This window comes from Oryza glaberrima, chromosome 2 (assembly GCF_000147395.1).
Source record: "Oryza glaberrima chromosome 2, OglaRS2, whole genome shotgun sequence".
Classification (NCBI taxonomy): domain Eukaryota; kingdom Viridiplantae; phylum Streptophyta; class Magnoliopsida; order Poales; family Poaceae; genus Oryza; species Oryza glaberrima.
The window spans coordinates 17,147,948-17,170,185 of NC_068327.1; the positions used below are offsets into that span (position 1 = coordinate 17,147,948).

General features: G+C 40.8%; 1 protein-coding gene across 1 annotated transcript; it reads left to right on the forward strand.

The window, feature by feature from the left end:
- The first annotated feature begins 7,140 nt into the window (after nucleotides 1-7,140).
- On the forward strand, nucleotides 7,141-16,035 carry LOC127762920 (protein ROS1A-like). Its single transcript, XM_052287455.1, has 17 exons — nucleotides 7,141-7,326; nucleotides 7,562-9,127; nucleotides 9,967-10,057; nucleotides 10,162-10,729; nucleotides 11,699-11,778; nucleotides 12,101-12,185; nucleotides 12,280-12,371; nucleotides 12,463-12,531; nucleotides 12,611-12,647; nucleotides 12,749-12,831; nucleotides 13,323-13,778; nucleotides 13,866-13,902; nucleotides 13,988-14,077; nucleotides 14,625-14,690; nucleotides 14,809-14,923; nucleotides 15,007-15,045; nucleotides 15,606-16,035. The coding sequence occupies exons 1-17, from the start codon at nucleotides 7,290-7,292 to the stop codon at nucleotides 15,785-15,787; spliced, it is 3,693 nt and encodes a 1,230-aa protein (XP_052143415.1). The 5' UTR covers nucleotides 7,141-7,289; the 3' UTR covers nucleotides 15,788-16,035.
- Nucleotides 16,036-22,238: the final 6,203 nt, after the last annotated feature.

Here is a 22,238-nt window from a genome sequence, read left to right on the forward strand (position 1 = left end):
ACCAAACCTTAATATTCCCATAATGAAAAATATATAAAGAACTTTAATCCAACCATTGCATCGAGGTGTCTCAAGGCATCCCAACCCGAAATTGAGAAAATAATAACTACACTAGAGGAAAAATAAACGGATATAGAGAACACACCTTCGGAGTTGCTTCTGCTCGACCTAAGTCCTAATTTGGTTTGTGAAAACCAAATGAGAGATAGGTAGGCACGAGTATGAGAAAGATTTAAGGTTCCTGACTTTAGTTCTGACAAGCCTAGTGCTAAGATAGGAGAAGGGGTTCAACATTGTACAAGTTGGTAATGACCTTCTGCCATGCTGACTCGAACATAGTGCCATGGCGGTTAGCGCCAACGGAAATGCTGGGATGTTGAACCGCTAAGGTCGTAGTCTGTTTTTGCAATAAGCTTGTGGCACATATTCTATCTTGTAATAAGCTCTCAGATGGGTCAATTTTTCCGCCTTATGAGAAAAGATAATAATTTAGATGATAAATTAAGGGCAACCTCAATGTTTATGGTGTAGTGTAACCTTAAAGTGGGACCTATGAATAGTGAACCATTATTAAAGCAATTTCCACAATACTATGGTTAAAATTTAGCCGCAACATAGGCCCACATAAAATAAAAAGAAAAAGTTTCGGCTCTTGCTCGCGAGGTAAATGAGAGAAAAAGTACTTTCATTTTGCTTGTGATAGACCTTAATTATAAGGTGCATCCTAAGCTAGTGTTACTTTTCACAATGTATATGGTTCACTTTACAGGTGCAATTATTATTTTGATGTTACTCCCTCCATCCCAGAATATAACAACTTTTAGCCTTTCAGATTTGTCCCAAATATAGCAACCTTGTACCTGCAAAATGTACCCTTTAGCCCTAGAGTACCCATAATACCCCTGAATCAATAATTCCACCAAACCAGGCTGGACCCAGACGCCACCAATCCACCCAACCAGTCCGGACCCACACGCCACTGTCCCGAGGAGACGCACATCACATCGCTCAGCCTCCCACCCATCGCCCACACACGCATCGCTCCCCCCATCGCCCATCGCCAACTCCTGATCCAATCCCTCCTCTCGGCACCCATCGCCCTCATCCCCAATCCCCGACCATCCTCTCGCTAGATCCCAATCCCTCCTCTGTCGCCCCTATCCCCAATCCCTCCTCTAGCTGCGGTTCTTCGATTCGGCAGTCGGAGATGTCACGACGGTCGAAGATGGCGAGGTGGCAGTCGGAGATGGCGCGGCGGCGGTCGGAGATGGCCACAGCGGCCGCTCTGGCCACAGCGTGCATGGCCAGAAGGCGCGCACTCAAGCGGAGGGTGGCGGAAGCGGTGGCGAAAGCCGCAGCGTAAGTGGAGTCTACAAAGGACCACGTTCAGCGACAAGTAGAATACTGGAGGCGTGGGTTTTGGGTGTCTCTCAAAGGCAAGAACAAGGGATCCATCTTTGTAAAAGAGATCGATTTTGTCCAAGATTTAGAGGAGGGTGGTGCTAACGGGTTCCTCTTTGTGTCGGAGGATGAAAGTAGTGTGGACTCTCCACATCCATGTGGTGGAAGGTGACGAGGAGGCGGGTGGCATGGTGGTGGTGTGGTCAGTGCCGATGGCATCTACTTCACCACCGAGTTGGAGCAACAAGATGGTAGTGACGTCTCCGATGTGGAGCAACATCCCGACGGCGGCGCCCCTCCCGACTCCGAGTTACAAGTGGGTGGTGGAGGGCACCGTCGTGGAGCGGTGCTCGGCACTAAGGACATCTACTTCGTCCCCGAGTCAGAGCTGCAAGGTGGTAGCGATGTCCCTGACTTCGAAGAGCAAGTGGGTGCTGGGGTGCCTAACGGAGAGCAGCAGCTGAACAACGGCCTCTTCGCCGACTTGGACGATCAACAGATGGATGACGTTGAAGAGCCGATTGATGTAGAGGAGATGGCCATCCTAGGAGATGATGATGACACAGTGGCTGGCGACGAGGGCATCGACGAATTTGCTGAAATTCGTGAAGGTATGTTGAGGCTTTTACTCCCAGCCTACTTCACCATATGTCACTAAGGATATGCATTGTCGGAGTAGTAGTACTACCAGTACAAGTATTAGTAGCAGTAGTATTAGTATTGAGTAGGAGTAGTATTTGTAGCAATGTTAGGTGACTAATTAGGAGATCATGGCTAAAAATATGGAATGCTCTTTTGGCTGAACTACTATGATGTGGATGGATGGTCTGAACATGTAACAAATGAAAATGGAGTAGCATATGTGCCCTTCTCTCTCTGTAAGCATGGGATGATTGATCAATTTGTTTAATTAATTAAGACCTTTCATGCTTAATGTTTCCTGTTTGATGGATTTGTTGCATGCTTTGAATTCAACAGAGCTATCTCATTTCATTACTCTGCTTTGTCTCACCTTAACCTTAGAGGAGTACTACTGAAAAGAACCATTCATCAATCGAGCATAGTCTTATCAGTTCTTGAAGTTGAACCACGGATCTAGTCTCTACTATTATAAAAATTGGAGATGTTTTTGCCAGCACTTTGGTATGACATCCGTGTATGAGTCGGTTTTTAAATTTGTTCGCTTTTAGAAATACAAGTCCATATTGGAGTTGGTTTTTAAATTCATTCGCTTTTGCAAATAGAAATCTCTTTCAAAAACTCGCATGTTAATTTGAGACGATCGAACTCCCAATTGCAGATCACGATTTTCTAACAAAATATATATCGAAGCGAATTTAACACAGTGAATTTCACCTTAACTAAACCATATAATAATAATAATAATAATAATAATAATAATAATAATAATAATAATAATAAGATTAAAATAGCTTTACCCGTTGCAACGCACGGGCATTTTTCTAGTAATAATCAAATTTGCAATGTCGTCAAGATAGCCTCTAAAATTGATTTTGGCATACAAAAATTTTATGTTAAATAATTTCACATTCAGTTGGCTTCTCTACCTAAGTCTTGGATGAACATAAACCTACTTAACACATAAGTTAACTAAACCGCTACTAATTGCTTATACATGTGAGCACACAACCGCATATCATCATTCAAACTTCATATTTAGATCATGACCATTAAATACATATGCACACACACATTAGGTTTCTTCCAAAACATGACAACATTTGATAATGCTTCCAAATAAAACATGCCCAAAATATGATTCCATGGTTGCATCCCACCATCATATATTGTACGATCCATCACCGAGCTAAGGTTTGCATCGCGCTTTCATATATTATGGGATCAAAACTAAGTCTAGTTGGAAGAACACCATGAAGCTCCATTCCTTCTTTGTTCATGTGGGGAATCTTATACCCATTGCCTCCTCTAGTGTTCATAACCTATCATGCATGACTGTAGTGTAAGGAACACACGATTAGCTTTAGCTACAGCATAATCAAAATACTCCTGTTCAACATTAGATATTAGTTCATCGATGTTTGCAGCATTCCTTCGTATTGTCAATTATTGCATAGAAGCAAAAAAAAACCTAGGTCAAGAACATTCATGTCTGGAGAGTTAGGAGGTTGCTGCATGATGCGAATATCAAGTCCTGTTTGTTCCACAGCATTGACAAATGCTGCATCATCTTGTGTTATATGTGTCCTGGCATTATCTTGTTGAATCCAAATAGTCCCCCCTCTTTCAGGCCATGCTGCTGCAATAGTTGGAATAACTCTTGTAACCAAGTATTCTCTGATTGTTTCTCTATCAACAATGATTGGTTTTTTCACCATTGTGCCCCTAGGCCTGTTGCGACTATTCCTCATTGTCGGTTCCTAGTATTTTAAGACAAATATAAAAATGTTACTACTAGTAGAAGCAAAATAAAAATGCAACATTAAAGCAATAAAGTTATGACAATCAAAAAGTGTAGGCCAACCTTCTTAACAAAAGGCCACATGTCCAATCAAATGTGCAATTTCCTTCATTATCATATCTTGGCCTAGCAACTGCAGCCAAGAACATAACCTTGTCGATTGCATTTTTATTATGTACTGTCCTCAATGGCTTTGGTTCATCAGGGCGTAGGTAGAACCTCCTGACCTTGACTATGGTATTGAACTATTTTTCATCCAAGTGCACTATGTTTTTCATGTCACTAAAGGTTGGATGATTGGGTAAAGTATCATTATCTAGCATAGAAACACAGAATCGGACGTGACCTTTTTTATTTTCATCCTTCAATAAGGGCTTTATTGTGTTAGACTCTTGACAAAGCTTGCCATCTTTGAAAGTCCTATGCATAGTGCTTTTACTAACATGCAACTCAGATGCAATATCTCTAATAGTAGTGCGTCTGTTCAAAGGAATTGTTGGGACCAGAGATAAGTCCACTTCGACTCGATGGCGTCCACATTTCTCCTTTTTAGATGTAAGATCAAGAGGAACACCTTCTGCATGGCAATGTTTTGCTTTCCTCCAAATACTCTGACTAAACTCTTCTTAATGTTAAACAAGCTTGCAACAATGGTGGTTGTGTCCCTTTTAAGTTTTAGGTTCTCACTGTCTGCAAAACATGCATCAAGAACATGTTGCTGATCCTCATCTATCAACCAAGTTCTTGTACTAGTGGTCACACTTTCACGTTCTACATGACTGACATCATGATCTATGTTGTCTTGTCCCCCTCCTGAAATTGTGAGGCAAGAATCTGTTTTCAAATGTGATATATACTTGCAAAATGTAATTTAAATGGGCTGCGATTACCTGAATCCTCTAGTTCTACTCCATAACCAATATCCACATGATTGGCATAAACGGCAAAGTCGTCATCTATTCATTGGAACAAAAAATAACTTTCAGCTTCAAACTTTGTAAATTATGCATACTGATTATATGGAGGAAATAGATGTGTTTATCATAAATTGTGAACATTGTACACACATTAAGTTGTAAAAATGATTTGATACCTGGTTGATACTCATAATCCTCCTCTTCAACCTGCATGTTAACATCAGAATGACGAGTAGCGTCATCATGATATTCTTGGTCTTGTGGCGCTTGTTCTTGCTCTTGTTGGACTTCACCATAAGATTCAAATTCTACAAATATCAAAATGTGTCAATAAGTTTTACCTTGTCAATAAGTTTCACACTATGATAATGCTTTAATTATTTATGGACATAACTACATCCATCTCGTTGTTATTATGATTAGGCCTGTTGTAACCATACCTGGTTGATCTTGATAATCCTCCTCTTCGACTTGCATGTTCAGATCGAAATCATGGGCAATAGTGACATGATATTCCCGTATTTGTTCTTGGTCGTGTTCTTCACCTTCTTCAGCTTGGTGGGATTGTTCTTCATCTTGCCATGAGTACATTACAAGTATAGTGTAAATGAGGATGTTAGATTTGTTACATGCCATTCATATGATTCTAGATTATGTCAAATGCATTTTTAGATTCCAAGCACGGTACTACGAAAATGACCATATACTACTACTACTTGCTGGGTTTTGGCAATAAGGTAGGAGAAGTCCGTAAACTTGTACACTAAAATCTGATTTCCCCCCTATATTATTTTTGAGTTTTTAACATTGCTGCCATTATCATGTCTTGTCCTAAGTCCTGGTAGCAAGAAAGAAGCCTTGTGCATATGATGAAAAGCGTCAACAAATCCACTCCTCTCCCGATCAGAGGTATGCATATACTACTAAGTTCAACTCATGCATGGAAAGCAAGCTACTCATGATCCCTCCTGATACTAAAATCCTTAGCATGTATAATCTTCTTGTCTTTCATACATATCACTGGCCATGAAATGTGCTCATCACAATCAATATCATCATATAATCCCTTTGTTATGCAAAAACTTAATCATGTTCTTTATAACACATACCTGGTTGTTTTCCATACTTCTCTTCTTCAGCTTGCAGGTTGAGATCAAGTTGGAGGGCAGCATTACCGTATTCTTCGTCTTGCACATCATCTTGTCGGAGACCATGTTCTTCACCGCACTCTTCATCTTCTTGTAGTGCTAGGTTCAGATCTATGTTCATGGTGGCCTCGTGTGTTTGTTGGGTTGTGGATGGATGGTGTTGAGTTCTCTCTTGATGGATGTTGTGGATGGAGGAGAGTGTTTTGATGCTTAAGTGTGCTAGCGCTAGTGATTCTTGAGCTTGGTTTTGATTTATGTAAGCAGGCAAGCCATGTGATTTGGCACGCCTTCAGCTGTAATATTTGGCGCTTAGCGGTTCAAATTTTGTTTTGTCTATTGCTTGTGATTATTGAGAAGATTTTTAATGTGTTCACACTTTAGCCTCTATATTCAGTTTGTGCTGCCATTTTATTTGTACACGCCAGTGACTGCCAGAGCATATCATGGAGGGTAGTATGGTCTATTTATTGGGAGCGTATCCTATGCACACAGGCCCTCACATGTACACACCGTGTACACCAACTAAAAATTATCACAAAAAATTCTAGGAAAATTCATACATATACTTTCAATAGTATTACATCTACGTGCAAAGTCGCATCTTCAAATTCATTCTACATAGAGAATAACAAAAAAGATAAAATTCTGACAAAATTACAACCTTAAAACTGTCAGATTTTTTGTTTTTTTTGTTACGGCTAAAATATAATGAATTTGACGTTAAGATTTTAACCCTAGGTGTAATACAATTGAAAGTATGTGTATGATTTTTTCTAGATTTTTTGGTGATATTTTTAGTTGGTGTGTACGTGTGTACACGTAAGGGCCTGTGTGCATAGGATATGTTGCCCTATTTATTGGCTTCCTTAGTAGCTGTGCCCAAGGCTAAAGCTCGTTGTATTCTGGGACGGAGGGAGCACTTCTTTTCAAATATTATGGTTGCTCTAATTATTTAAAGATTAGAAAACAGTTAAGATGATGTGATTGCATGAGACAAGAGAAAAAGAAATATCATTAACCGTACTTGATATAGAGACAAGTACGGACAGTTTTTTTAAAATTTATAGCTGTTGCAGCCAGAAGAAGAAGAAATAGTCAGAAACGTAAAATTTATTACTAGTACTGGTATACCTACCTTATCCTCGTCGAGTGCGGTGGACTCGATACAAAGAAAAAAAAAATCCCATTCTGTACTGTACCCTACGCCGCGGCTATAGCTCCCCCCAACTAACCCCCCTTAAACCCCTGTCAGACGCAGCCGGATGGATAGGTAGCCTCTTCTCCCTCCTCACGCCGGAGTTTTCCCCGCACGCACCCACACCAAACCAAACTCTACTCGATCTCCACGGCCGTACACGATTTCCCCTCCCTGGAGCCAGCGCGATGGGGGCGGAGGCGGAGGAATCGCTAGATCATCCTGGTAAGCTCACGAGTTACTTCTTCGTCGTGTTTTCTTTTTCTTTTTCTTTTTCCTTTTGAGGGGGCAAATCTGTTGGTTGTTATGGTGTTTGCAAGAATTGATGTTTGTTTTTGCTTGATCTGTGATATCTGTTCCACGGAGTGGCGGTGGGGAATCTGGGTGCTGTTAATTTTCATCCGGATTTTTCCGTTTTGTGACCGTTTCGTTTTGTTTTGATTTTTTTTTTTCGGAGCAGGATCTCTGTCGGGGATGTCGCCGGCGACCCCCGACGTTGCCTGGAAGCCGGCGGAGCGGCGGCGGCGGCGGTCGGAGGCCGACGCGGAGGGGTCTTCTTGCTGCTCCCTTTCCGCTGCTACGGCGGCGTGGGTTGGCGCCGGTAATGTGGAGAGTGACGACCCGTCTGTTCGTTCGGTCGCCGCCGGGGAGCAATCCCGCTCCGTGTCTCGGCCGGAGGAGGAGGAGGAGGAATGCGCGTCATGTACCCAGGATTCCACCGTCTCTCCGCCGGTGAGCGAATGCGGCGACAGGACTGCGCAGCAGGAACCCAGCACCCAGGAGTACACCGTCTCGCCACCGCCGGTGAGTGAGTGTGGCGACAAAGTTGTGCAGCAGGAATCCAGCAATCAGGAGTCCACCGTCTCGCCACCACCGGTGAGCGAATGCAGTGATAAGATTGCGCAGCAGGGATCCAGCACTCAGGAGTCCACCGTCTTGCCCCCGGTGAGCGAGTGCTGCAACAAGGTTGCGCAGCAGGAATCCAGCACCCAGGAGTCCACCGTCTCGCTGCCGGTGATCGAATGCGGCGACAAGGTCGCGCAGCAGGAATCCAGCACCCAGGAGTCCACCGTGTCGCCGCCGTCGAGAGAGTGCGGAGACAAGGTTGCGCAGCAGGAATCCAGCACCCAGGAGTCCACCGTCTCGCCGCCGGTGAACGAATGCGGCGACAAGGTTGCGCAGCAGGAATCCAGCACCCAGGAGTCCACCGTGTCGCTGCCGTCGAGCGAGTGCGGAGACAAGGTTGCGCAGCAGGAATCCAGCACCCAGGAGTCCACTGTCTCGCCACCGGTCAGTGAATGTGGCGACAAGATTGCACGGCAGGAAGGTGCTGCCAGTGCGATCCCTACGCCGGAGAAAGTGGAGGCTACCCCTAGGAGACCCAGGAAGAGGTCAACGAAGGGGTTGACTCGATTCAAGATTATGAAAGATCACAAGGCGGCCCAGAGAACAGCAACACCCGTTGAAGTTAAGATCAAGAGGAAAGCTAAGGATAATGGTAGGCGGCCACTTGGTGATAAATCAGTGAGGAGGAAGTTGAATTTTGAAGGCGATGCGGTGGACTTTGAAGGCAATAGGGAGTTCAGCAGAGCCAAGCTGATGGAGGATTTGAGGTGCCTTGCCAAGGTTCATGGTCTGCGCGATGATCTGGGTGCAGGCAAGCGAAGCAAGAAAGGTAAGAAAAGAAAAAAGATGACTGGAGAACATCAGGACAATGGCGAATCGGCCCTTGTGCCTTACCAGAAGGCCCCAGCTGCCACATCATCGTCTGCGCTGGTTCCAATTCAGAATTCTACGCAACTTGCTATTGTACACCACAGAAATCACTTGAAGAACTTGCGGACAAAGGTTTTAGGCCTTGATGAGAAGACATTACAAGTGTATGATGTTCTGAGGAAGTGGGATGAGACTGATAGTGAGAGTTTCGAAGGTGTAGACATTGGCAGCGGGCCTGAATGGAATGAAACTCGGCGTCACTTCGAACATTACGTGGATGTGTTTATTGCTACTGTGCATGGTTTATTGGGTAATAGTCCGGATTCTAGAAACTTCTTTTTCTCCTTTTTCTTCTCTTCACATGTGTGCAGCACATGATAGAACATAAGAAGTATAGAGACATAACAAGCAAAATGCACTACTAGTTTGATTTCTCTAAGTAGGCTGGGAGATATTTGTAGTTTGGTTTGTCTAAGTAAGCCAGGAGATATTTCAGTATGCACATCACACAAAAGCACTGAACTTTTTATGTTGAAAATCTCTACTGACATGTTAGTGTTTTGTTTGGAATAAAAGTAAGCGCAAGCTTGAAGATTTGTGAACTCTTACAAAAACTAAGCAATCCTGGTGGCTCAAATGATATATTAATAAGAAATGAACTTATTGATGATTTATTAGTCTACAGTTCTAAACAAGAGAACAATCAATAACTGCACCAAGTTGTACACTCCAGATTTTGAAATGCTTAACTTAAATGTGACCAGCTGTTTTATTTTCCATCTCTTAGTTTCTAAATTGGGGTGAAATTACTTAAAATCAATCAGGTGCATTTTTCTGAGCAAACTTGGAAGCACATGTATGAACATCACTTGGGCAGGTCGGTGAGAAAAAAAAACCAATCAGCATGATGTATAATTTGATCAAATCATTTACTTCAGTTTTTGTCTGAAAAACCAAGGAAATGAAATCAGCAGCATTTTTCATCGTTGGTACAATAATTATTCCTGGTTAATGATTTCAAAGCAATAGAGCCTCACGTCCACTTTATACAACATATGCGTATGGGATGAAACGAGTCTTGGAATCCTCTGCTTCATTGAAACATGCAGATTTAAATTGGATTCTAAATCCAAACTACTTTTCTGTCAGGTCCCAGAAGATTTTCTGAATGGGGAGGATCAGTAACTGATTCTGTTGTGGGTACTTTCCTTACGCAAAATGTCGCTGACAATTTATCAAGGTAAAACTTAGACGCAATCTGATGTCTACTTTACATGTTTGTGCTGGAGCGAATCTATCAGCTGCATTTCATGTTTCTGATTATAATTTTCAATAAACATGCAGCAATGCTTTTTTGAACCTGGTGGCAAAATTTCCTCCAACTAAGAGACATATTAATGCTGAAGCATGTTCAAATTTGTCTCTGTTGATAGATGACATGAGACGGAAATTGAATTTGAATGAACAATCTAATGGTACTGATTCTGGTAGTTCAGATTTTACAAAACCTGTCGATTTTGAGAAAGAGAATGGTTACAATGAGGAGGTAAAAGGTAATTATGGCCGAGACTACAGTACAATTATAGAGAATTTTATATCTATTATTGAGAAACATCATAAAGACATGTCTACGTGGGACAATGCACGCCTTGAGAACATGGTGAAGGATAAGTCTGGAACTCCAGTATGTTCCCATAGAACCTTGAGAAAGTTTATGGACACATTTGAGGAGAAAGACACTTCTCATTGGGATAAGTTACGGGAGGAAGCATATAGTAAGGGATACAAAATAAAGGGAACCGGAATAAGTGATTCTGCTGATTGGGAAGCTGTGCTACATGCACCAGCAGTTGAGATTGCAAATTCCATTGCAGTCAGGGGACAACATTATGTTATAGCATTGCGGATACAGGTATAAGGTTGCAAGATACACATCTATTTGCTTGTTTATAAAACTCTGTTCTAACATTAGTGTAGCAGGAAGATATTCCTGAATACCTTCGTTCTGGCGATGAACATATTCACCTTTTGCAAAATTGAACTTAATCACCATTTTGTATCATTTTTGGCCAGCATATCGGATTAAATATATCTGTAGTTTCAAAGTGGTTTATGTATTCAATATTACTTCATTACTAGTTTAGCATCCTTTTTTACTAGGACATTATTCTTAACCAAATTCATTTCCTTAAGTAGGCATTTCAATCACTTACTGTCTGTTTTCATGTGTGTCTATTGAAATAAGCTTTGCTTACAGCATGTCTACATAAATAGGTCTTATAAATCTGAACTTAAAGATGGACCGTTTTATTACTTTGTTTCATACATTATAGATTATACATTGTCTCATACTAATGACATAACGGACTAATACTTTGCATTTAAACTACATTTTTCAAATACCCTGGATATATGGTACATTTCTATTCTCGCAATATGTGTGGCCAGTGGCATTTTAGAACATTTATTGTTTAAATTTTAAAATGCCCATTGAAAGAACAATTTTACTACTGATGCAATTAATAGATTCATGATCAAAAGTGCAGTTTACAGACCATGTTGATATTTGAAATACCTTTTATTTTCTTATCCACATAATTGTATCTATTAAAAATATATGTGATCCAATAAGAAAATGATTGAAACATCAGCTATGATCTAAGCTCGACCTCCTTATTCCTGAAAAAAAAACTCCACACTTTATGCAAGAAACCAAGATTTACCTATAATATTTTGATTTTAACATCATTGTCAGTGGAAAGATCATTTTTTTCCATGTAAACTATGGTTTTGATATTACTGGAACTCTCACATATTTCTTGTCTTCTTCTTCTTGTGCATTTGACACACAGCACTAAAAGTATTCCTTTTCCTTTTACAGGCTTTTCTCAAGCGTGTAAAGAAAGATCATGGAAATTTTGACCTGGATTGGCTTAGATATGTACCACGTGAAAGTGCAAAGTATGGACATATTTCATAAAAACCTACACTATTTTTAGTATGTTCTTTTTTTTACGCTATGTACAACATGAAAATGCGAAGTATGCCTTTTTTTTTAAATGTTGAACTGACAGTAAATAGCTGACAATGTTAATTCTATTCCGTATATAAGTTTAGAACTATTTCCCATATTTGTTACGTTGAACTTCAGAAGTATTATTGAAGGAAAACCAGGGAACTTGTTGTAGGGAGCTTCTATCAAGCTAGCTGAAAATAACAATTCGTAGTTGTTGACTGGGTTACTTGCCTTATATTTTGCTTCTTCTTTTTTGGCGAGCATTAGAAATTACCTCATCAGTATTCTGGGGCTTGGAGATAAAAGTGTTGACTGCATCCGTCTTTTGTCATTAAAGCATAAAGGTTTCCCGGTAAGTTATATTTTTCTAAAAAGAAAAATCAAATATTGTCAACAGAGTACGTTTCATTGATCAATCTCTTGACAGGACTGCATGCTCCTTTCAGGTTGATGTCAATGTAGCTCGCATAGTCACAAGGCTAGGATGGGTCAAACTTCAACCCTTACCCTTTTCTGCAGAGTTCCATTTAGTTGGCTTGTAAGATTGGCCTCACCCAAATTTATAAATAATGATTACAATTCTCTGCTTATACATACATATATATTTATATATTTCCCTTTTGGTGAAGGTATCCAATCATGCGTGATGTGCAGAAATATTTATGGCCTCGGTTGTGTACCATTTCTAAGGAAAAATTGTAAGTCATTTGGTCCTCTAAGAAAAGTTTGTCATACCTTTGGTTTTCGGCATCCCATCTGATGAACCTGATACGATAGGTATGAACTACACTGCCTCATGATAACTTTTGGAAAGGTATGCATATATATCGCAGTGATCAGCATGATTCTGCATCATTTTAGGCACATAAATGTTTACATTGTCAATATTGATTGTGTATTGTTTCCATTACGTAGGCAATCTGCACAAAAGTAAGTCCAAATTGCAGGGCTTGCCCTTTCAGTGCGAAATGCAAATACTACAACAGTTCACTTGCCAGGTATTTTTCATAGATTGTGAAGTTATTGCTTAAATTGATTATCAGAATGATCTAAAATATTGCTATGGTCTGTAACATCCTTTGTTCGAGCTTAAGTAGTATCCTTTGCATGATCAAATTAATCGGTACTGTAGCATATGTTGTAAACTCTGTTAAGAGCATGTTAATGAGTTGTCCCTGTGTACTCTAGTCTATGTGTATCTTCAATTGTTATTTCTTTTATACGGAACTATGAGCATTCCATAAAATCTGCAACACAACTAAATTGCAGACCACCCTTAGGCTAAACCAATCACATAATGCAACTAGTGAGGTTAGAAGCCCCCTGAATGTTGTTATATTTGCTGCAGTGTAATAACAAGAGTAGTCTTAGTTATCATAGTATATTTATTATGTCTATTTAGGGCATAATATGTTGCGATTTGTAGATCTTTTTTTATTTGGTCTCATTTAAATTAGAGTACTGTATCATGACACTGGGTTGTTACCAGATTATCACTCCCTCCTGCAGAGGGGCATGGGCATGAATATGGTGAAGAGCAAGCAAGCACTGCTACTCCTGGAAGACTCTTGTTGTCAAATGATAGCCACATAGCAGGTTTTCAACAAGTATGTCAACCGCAAATCAAAATAAACATGCCTGCTGGAAGAGAATCCATCTATAAGTGTGAGCCCATTATTGAGATACCTCCAAGTCCAGAACATGAATATGAAGAATCACCTTATGAGCAAGAATTATATGAAGATGATCTTTGTGATATTGAAGATACCATACCAGAATTACAGTATGATTTTGAAATAGATCTGTGTTCACTAAAGCACACGGTGAATAATGGCTCTTGGACACCAAACTCTGGAAAAGACTTGGCCTTGATTAATTCACAGCATGCCTCTGTTCAAAACAAAAAGTTGAAAAACATAGGGCGTCTTAGAACAGAACACAACGCGTATGTAACCCTGTTTTTTTATATACTGCTATATTATCCTGAAAAATCAAACGGTATCTTGCTAAGCTTGATAAGTTGTTGTCACAGGTACGTCCTCCCAGATGATCATGCAATCTTGGAAGAGGTATGTTGTATGCCATGAGCCTGTAAGTTCAATTTTTACTACAATGATGAAATATATTTAGTGACCGGTTTGCAATGTCTACCAGTTTGAAGATAGAGTTCCAGAAGATCCATGTCCTTATCTTCTAGTTGTTATTTCTTGTTCTGATGAACACACAGTGAAAGGCACAATTCTGGTGAGCAACCACTTGTTTGGAACATAACTGTAAGGTGCAGTGTAAAAGATAATATTGTGCTCTCGATTCTCAAGTAACATGGGCTCATTATTAAACAGAGTCAAAACTCAGATTCAGAATTTTGGGGATATGCATATCTATATAAAACAATGTTGATATTTGTACCAAAAGTTACCGAAATTGAAGTTAATAGCAAAATTAACAAAATTTTCATTTGAACTTATGAGACCATATCACATTGTTGAACTTACAGAAATTCAATTGTAGATATTTCTTACAAGGTAGAATGAGAGGTTTTTCAACTGTAAATTCTGTCATAAACATCTTATGCAAATTCAAAATCATAAGAAACAAGTGATAGTTTCTTATCTTCTGTGTTCTCAGTTTGGAGGAAATTAGTACGAGTTGATCCACAACCCTCACTATTCTAAGGATAATATTTTTTGTTTCTATATGTAACCTTAAATTAGTTTTCACTTAATAAAGATTATAATATGAGTAATTTTTTTCTCCTTTTTGATTAGTTTTTGCACTCACTATTGAACAGATACCCTGTCGGACAGCAACCAGAGGAAACTTTCCATTGAATGGTACCTACTTTCAGGATCATGAGGTTTGCAGCATTTGGTCCTCTTCACTCCAATTTCATCTTATGTACATTTACTAGTTATAAATAAGATGAAGACCATATTGGCTAGACATTGATCTGTTATATATATTATCCTTTACAGGTTTTTGCAGATCATTCATCTAGCCGTTCCCCGATTACCATCCCTAGAGAATGCATCTGGAACCTAGATAGATGCATTGTATATTTTGGCTCGTCGATACAATCGATCATGAAAGGTATTGTTTGCTGAAAGGCGAACCTGAGATTCATGAAATAATTGCTTTGACTGATACTAAGTTGAAGTAATCATCAATTCCAGGTCAAACAAGGCAAGACATTGAGGACTGCTACAAGAAAGGTACCAAGTGGTTGTAAGATTTATTTCCTCTTTGATGTTTCTGTCTTCGACAGTCCGACAGAATTTAGATACTGAATAAGCTAGGTATCTTACAATTAAAAATAAACATAGCTAGAACATAAGGGCCTGTTTGGATAGGGGTGACTGGGATTAAGTGGATTAAGATATAGTTTGAAGTTGAGCCATATCCCACAAATTTCGAAAGCTATCTTACAGCTCAAACAGCTGAAGGCCAGGGATAAATCAGTGAACCTCAGAAAATTCCTACTGAAAGTGCCCGCTTATGCGTAGCATAATGATACCCTGTTAGGTATTGTTGGGTTTGAAGGGGATTGAAGAGGATTGGGGGGATTGAGAGGGAATAATTCCACACCACAATAGGTGTGGAATAAATCCCCTCCAATCCCTCTCTCATGGGGATTAACCGAACAAGGCCTTAGGTGGAGTCAACCCACAACTCCACCACTACACTACAAATATGATTCCCTCTATGAAATTGTATATGATTCATTTTCTTGTATCACTTATACACAATTATGTTGCAATTTTTTCTTTTGCAGGATATATTTGTGTTAGAGGATTTGATCGGAATACAAGATACCCAAAGCCAATATGTGCAAAATTACACGCCACCAATGAAAGGAACGGAACAGGTGAAAATAGCCGGAAGAAGAAAAAGACATCACAAGAGGGGAAGAAGATTGATGACAAATCTTCCTTTGGCAAATTAGAAATTAACTGATATATATATCACCATTAACAAAGTTGTGTACAAATTGTAGTTGGAAGGATGCTGATAGCCTCTGCTAGCTCTAGTGTATCATGTAGATCAGTAGATTTGCTTAGGTCGGCTGCATGAGTAAATATTTGGTTGAGATCTCTTCCACAATGCGCCTTGTATATTAGTCAAATTCCTTTTTTATTATGTGTAAACAAAACATCCCATCTTTTATGAGGCAAAATCGCACTATTTAGTCTTAACAGGCGACACATACGCATGAGAAAAGTGCCACTTAACTAGGTTTGGATGAAAAGCTCGTGACTAGTTATCTTGCTCGACTCGTGTCTGGCTCGGTTTGTTTGAATTTGTTAACGAGCTGAGCCACAGTTTTAGCTCGTTAGCTATAGAGCCAACTCGAGCTGCTTAAGAGCCAAACGAGCCGAGCCAAGCAGTTAACAGCCTAATCTCAAGAGCCCAAGTGCAAAGCCCCAAAAAGAAAGAGCAACCCTAGATGGATCGATCCCTCTTTTTCCCTTCTTCTCTATACTGTATGTGCGTATGCCAATATGTGGGCCCAATGATTTCTGGGTCCACATGTCAGTGCGCGGTGCAGTCAACTACAGCAGATCCTGATCCCATCTCCATTCCCTGTCTCCCTCTCTCGGCTAATCGTCTCTCTCTCTCACACGACATCAGCAGGGTAGCCCTTCGGCCATCGCCGCATCTGTCGCCCCACTCCACGCTTGATGACTCTTGCCTCGCCATCCCCTCATCCAGCTGCCGCTTTGCTCAGTAATGGAGCAAACACCGCCGCCGTTGTGAAGTTCTGAATCTCGAGGATTCGAGGATTAGTAATCGTTGTCTCACAAGTGAATCACTAGTGAAGTGTTAGTTGCATGTGTCCATTTTCTTGTGTGGAATTCTGATGACGGACTTTTGGTTCATCAGTATGGGTGAATGAACGGATGATGGGTCATGTATTTGCTGTTTTACTTGCCCGGAAGTATGGATTACAGACTTTTGGTTGATTTGCAAAATAATTCCTGAGGAAACAAGCATCGACAATCCTCCAGCAACATTGTTGTTCCCATCTATAGCATTCATACAAGAAATTGGCTTTACAAAAGGAATATCAGTGTCCACAGCCTCCTTTTGCAAGTTTGCACCATCACTACGGATTTCAGAATTCGCAGAAGCCAATTGCACGGCACATTGGCATACCTCATTCATCAGCTTGGTAACAAAAAAGGCAGGAGGTTGGATCTGGTATGAATGGATACATTTATCCTCAACCATTTTGGAAACCTTGTCTAAATTAATGGAGAACCTCAAAGGGTCGAAATTGCATTTCAGTGGCATATATCTTCACCTCACCCATAGTGGATGAAGCTACATCAAGTTCCACAAAGTGTCCCACTTGAGTATCTTGAGAAGAGGAAGATCCAAACTCATTCTTGCAACCTCCGACTCTGAGTGCATGGAGGCTGCTGTGAGCCTGTGATGACCATGTTCTCGGTTAGCTGCCCACCTGAAGGATCCCAGCAATAAATAATACAATCAGAACAAGCAGAGAGGTAACATGCACATTTTGATGAGGTAACTGATAGTTTCGACTTTTGTTACATACGCACGCAATGGTATGTTCATCTAGGAACAAACACACGGTATATACGAAAAGAAAATATTGATGGAATCGAATACCTGAAGAAGCAACGATGACTTGTTAAGACTCAGCCATGTGCTGCTGCTTCTGCTCTCCTCTTGTAATGTGACCTGCAATATATATTATATATGTATGTATAGATAGATACATAGCACTACTCAACAAGAGTAAGGAGTATTAGCATAAGAACACACAACCACTACTACAATAAGGATTTTCCCGTGCAGAGCATTCGACCGTCTGGAAGAAAGTGTCTGCGAAAATCACGATTTTTTCGTGCGGGCGATGCGGGCGCTTAAGCCGCCAGCACGGGAAAATGAAAAATCAAAAAAAAAAAAGAAAAACCAAACCCTAACCCTAATCCAGCCGCCACCGCCACCCTAGTCGAGGCCCGCCACCGTCGCCCCCGCGGTCGCCGGTGCCGGATCCGCTGCCCGCTCCCATCGCTACCGGGGAGGGGAGAGGGAGGGGAGAAGCCACGGGCCGCCGTCGTCGCCGCCACCTGCGCCCGCCGCCGCCACCGCCGCCCCCATGCCTCCCCTCCGCTGAATCTGCAAGGGGAGGGAGGGGAGGGGAGGGGAGCCGAGGGGAGTAGAGGGGAGGGGCCATGTCATGACCCAAATATTTTTTTTCCGTGACAGTCTACCGTATCCTTATACGCATATATACTAATATTTATATATGTCCATAAGGATACAAGGCAAAATGCAATGTCTAACCATCGTAACCGGAGCTTAGACACCTACAGTGGTTCCATTTATTATTATTACTTTTTTTTCACCAGCTACATTGCATATTACATCGGTTGGTTCACTTACCAACTTATTGTCACCAGGACGATACCCTATACCTAGCATGCAAGTATGTCCTCTGGGATACCTCTAAAGTCTAAGTAGACCACACTCTCCACTAGGTCTGCATGTCACCATTTCCCTCTGACATCTCATCTTGACTAGTTTCTGCGCACATCAAATAGTAATATACTCAATAAGAGTAAATTTCACAAAACTACAGGTATTTTGCACAATTTATCACAAAACTATAGATTTAAGAGCTTGTTTCACAAAACTACAGATTTAGTGCCTTCATTTATCATAAAACTACAGGTACTTTGTACAATCTATCACAAAACTACAGATTTAAGAACTTATTCACAAAAATATAGTTTTAGTGTATTCGTTTATCACAGTGCTACACATTTAGTGTCTTCATTTATCACAAAACTACATATCTAGTGTCTCCATTCTCACAAAACTACACGTTTTAGCATTGCTAAAACGTGTAACGTGTAGTTTTGTGAGAATGGAGACACTAGATCTGTAGTTTTGTGATAAATGAAGATATTAAACCTGTAGTTTTGTGAAACAAGTTCTTAAATATGTAGTTTTGTGATATATTATTCAAAGTACCTGTAGTTTTGTTATAAACAAAGACATTAAATCTATAGTTTTGTGAAACTAGTTCTAAAATCTGTAGTTTTGTGATAGATTGTGTAAAGTATTTGTAGTTTTATAAAATTTACTCTAATAATAATATATGAGTATGTTATACATACTCAGCAAGATTAGTACATATAGCTATATATATGTTTTAAAGACAAAAGAAAATACTACTACCCATAGATATTAACAGCCAATAAATAATAAAGGACATTGAACATAGTAAATGAGTTAAATCCACACTGCAGAGGTATTAAAATAATCGTCGTAATCTCGTTTCTTCAACCCATTTTTCTCTCCAACTAGTGATACCCTCATCTAAGATCACGCCGCCGGGTTCCCTACTTGTGTGAAGCATTCCTTATCTCACATTGATATCAGCCGACCCGATATCGTTATTTCAGGTATTGGCTGTCTCAGGCTAAGTATCACAATCACGTTATTATTCTCGCTGATAAAATCATCAATACATTATTCGGGTGTTCATAATACTTTCTGTTAGATTCTTAGTATCACCATTTCAATATAATATTGGTAAACAAATTTAGTCATAGTAAAATAGTTAATGGGTGCGGTCTTGCCTTGTCTTCCGTTGTTCTTTCTCTGCGTCCCACCTAATCAAATATATAGGTCTTCGATATTAATTTATATCTATATTTTTCATGCAAGACATTAGCCACTGACATAAGCTACTAGCACCATAGACAGAAAGAAAACCAACATGGAGTAGTATGTACTCCGGTGCTTGCATGCATCTAGTCGAGTGGGCAGTACTGCATGCATGCATATAGCATGTAGTACAGCTGCTTGCTAGTAACTAGTCTCTGTACTAGCCACTACAAGGACTAACCTTTCGCACTAATATATCTACCTCCTACTGCATTTAGTACACAGGATCATGAAAAGCACCCTAAAAAAAATATGGTAAGTGTAGCAGCCTACTAGTACCAGAAGAAATTTTGGCTAATCTAGCTGCTACTTGCTAGATCTGAACACTATTAAAATGTAACAATACACTTACCTCCTTGCTCTGTGCAGCCCTGTGCTCACGCTGGCTTCTATGGTGCGAGTAGTATTCCTAGGTTTTTGGGAGGCTTTTATGGGAGCAGCTTCATTCGGGTCTAAGGAGACACATGCCCAGTTTATGAGAGGAATGGATAGCTTTCACCTCCTGGACATTTATTTGTCCATTTTTTTTAACTGGTCCCTACGATCCTATTCACAGGTGCATGTCTATCATATCCCCTTTGGTTAGTAAAATATACTACCCTCTCCATTCTTTCTGTTTCTATCTTTTTCACACTTTAAGTTCACAAAATAATAATAATAATAATAATTATTATTATTATTATTATTATTATTATTATTACTACTACTACTACTACTATACTACTACTACAGCAGGCCACGCGTGGTCCGCCACCGCCACCCCCATGCCTCCCCTCCGCCGGATCTGCAAGGGGAGGGAGGGGAGGGGAGGGGCCGCCGCACGCCGCCGTCTGCCTCCGCCGCTGTCGCCATCGCCTGCGCCCACCGCCGGGAGGAGATCGAGGAGAGAGGAGTGAGAGAGAGATCGAGAGAGGATAGAGAGGGGTGAGAGAGAGATCAAGAGAGGATAGAGAGGAGTGAGAGAGAGAGAGGAGGATAGAGAGAGATAGATCAACCGGATAAATAAAAGAGAGAGAGGGGGAACTTAGGCGCACGCGGATGGGGGAGAGGAGAGAAAAAGGAAAATTTTTGAAGTGGGTAGGAGGGAAACTATTTTCCCATGCGGTTCTCTTGATAGATCCGCACGGGAAAATCGGCGCATTTTTGCGTGCGGTCCATTTAAGAGGACCGTACGGGAAAATCGATTTTCCCGTGCGGTCCTCTTAAATGGACCGCACGCAAAAATGAGCCGATTTTTCTGTGCGGTGCGAGTTACCGCCCGCCCGCAATCTAAAAGGGTCCATGTCCAGGAAAATCTTTTCAGTAGTAGTGCACAGAAGTAAAAAAAAGTTTTTTTTTCTTCCCATCTTTTCTGGACACCGACTGATAGAGCAACATCATTGAGCGCAACCAAATCAAACCAAACTCCTCCCAACACACAAGAAAGGTTTTGCGATGGATTAGGGGGAGGGAGCGAGAGAGAGGGAGATAAAAAAAGCAAATGTGCATGCAATTAGAAGAAGTGCCAGTAGCGAGCCGAATCGAATCAAACTCCCAAGAAAAGGAGCAATGTGGATTAGGGTACCTTGTCCCTCTACTCTCACTCGCAGCACAAGCCCTGCCTTGCCCCGCCACGAGGAGGAGGATGAGGAAACCCATTAATCTTTATCTATTATAAAAATTGAAGATGGTTCCGTACTCATATCTTCATCTTTTTTTCGTTCGTCATGATGTCTCCGATACAAAGTAGTTTACTTTTATTCGGTCGTATGTATGAAAACCGCACTTTATTGTTACAGGCAGTCGGGCTGCTACTGCTGCCTGCTGCTATGCATGCCGTTCTGTTGGCCTGCCTATCCAAGTACAGGCCCATATGGCCCTCAGCGATAGTCCATCAGGGCGTTTGGTAAGACCCACAACCCACCTGGCCACCTGAGATCGATGCGTCTCTGGCTCTGCTTATATGTCAAGGTTACCAACTCTCCCTCCTCGTTTTCGGCACGCACGTTTTTCAAACAGCTAAACGGTGCGTTTTTTATAAAAAGTTTATATATGTAAGTTGCTTAAAAAAATCATATTGATCCATTTTTGAAAAAAATTAAAAGTAAATTGCATATTGGGCCACCTTTTTTTACCATTGTTTCAACTTGGACCAAGTACAGAGTAACCTTTTCACTTTGGACCACCTATATTTACATGTTGTTTTATTTTGGGGCACTCTTTCACCTTCAACTCCATCGATCTTCTCTCTGGCCTACCTGAATTACATGTCGCACTCATTCTCAAGCTCTGCTGATGCCTCACTATCTCGAGTCCCGTTGTTATACTCTACCTCGAGCTGGAGCTTGACCTCCCAACAGCCAGGGAGATCGATCTTCTTTCCAAGCGCGTGGAGGTGACGCCGATGGAGCTTCGGTACGAGCACTGATGATCACTTGTTGGCCTGCTCATGGTGGTTCCTCTAGCCCTTTGCAGTCAAGAAAGAGAGAAGAAACAAAGATAAGAGAGAGGGAGCTGGATGTGGAAGAAGAGGCCCAAAGTGAAACAAACATGTAAATTTAGATGGTCTAAAGTGAAAAGATTGTTCTATCCCCAGTCCAAATTAACACAATGGTAAAGAAAGGTGGCCTAATATGCAATTTACTTAAAAATTAACTAATAATTAATTAATCATGCACTAATGAACTGCTTCGTTTTCTATGCTAGAGGGATTGTTCCTAAC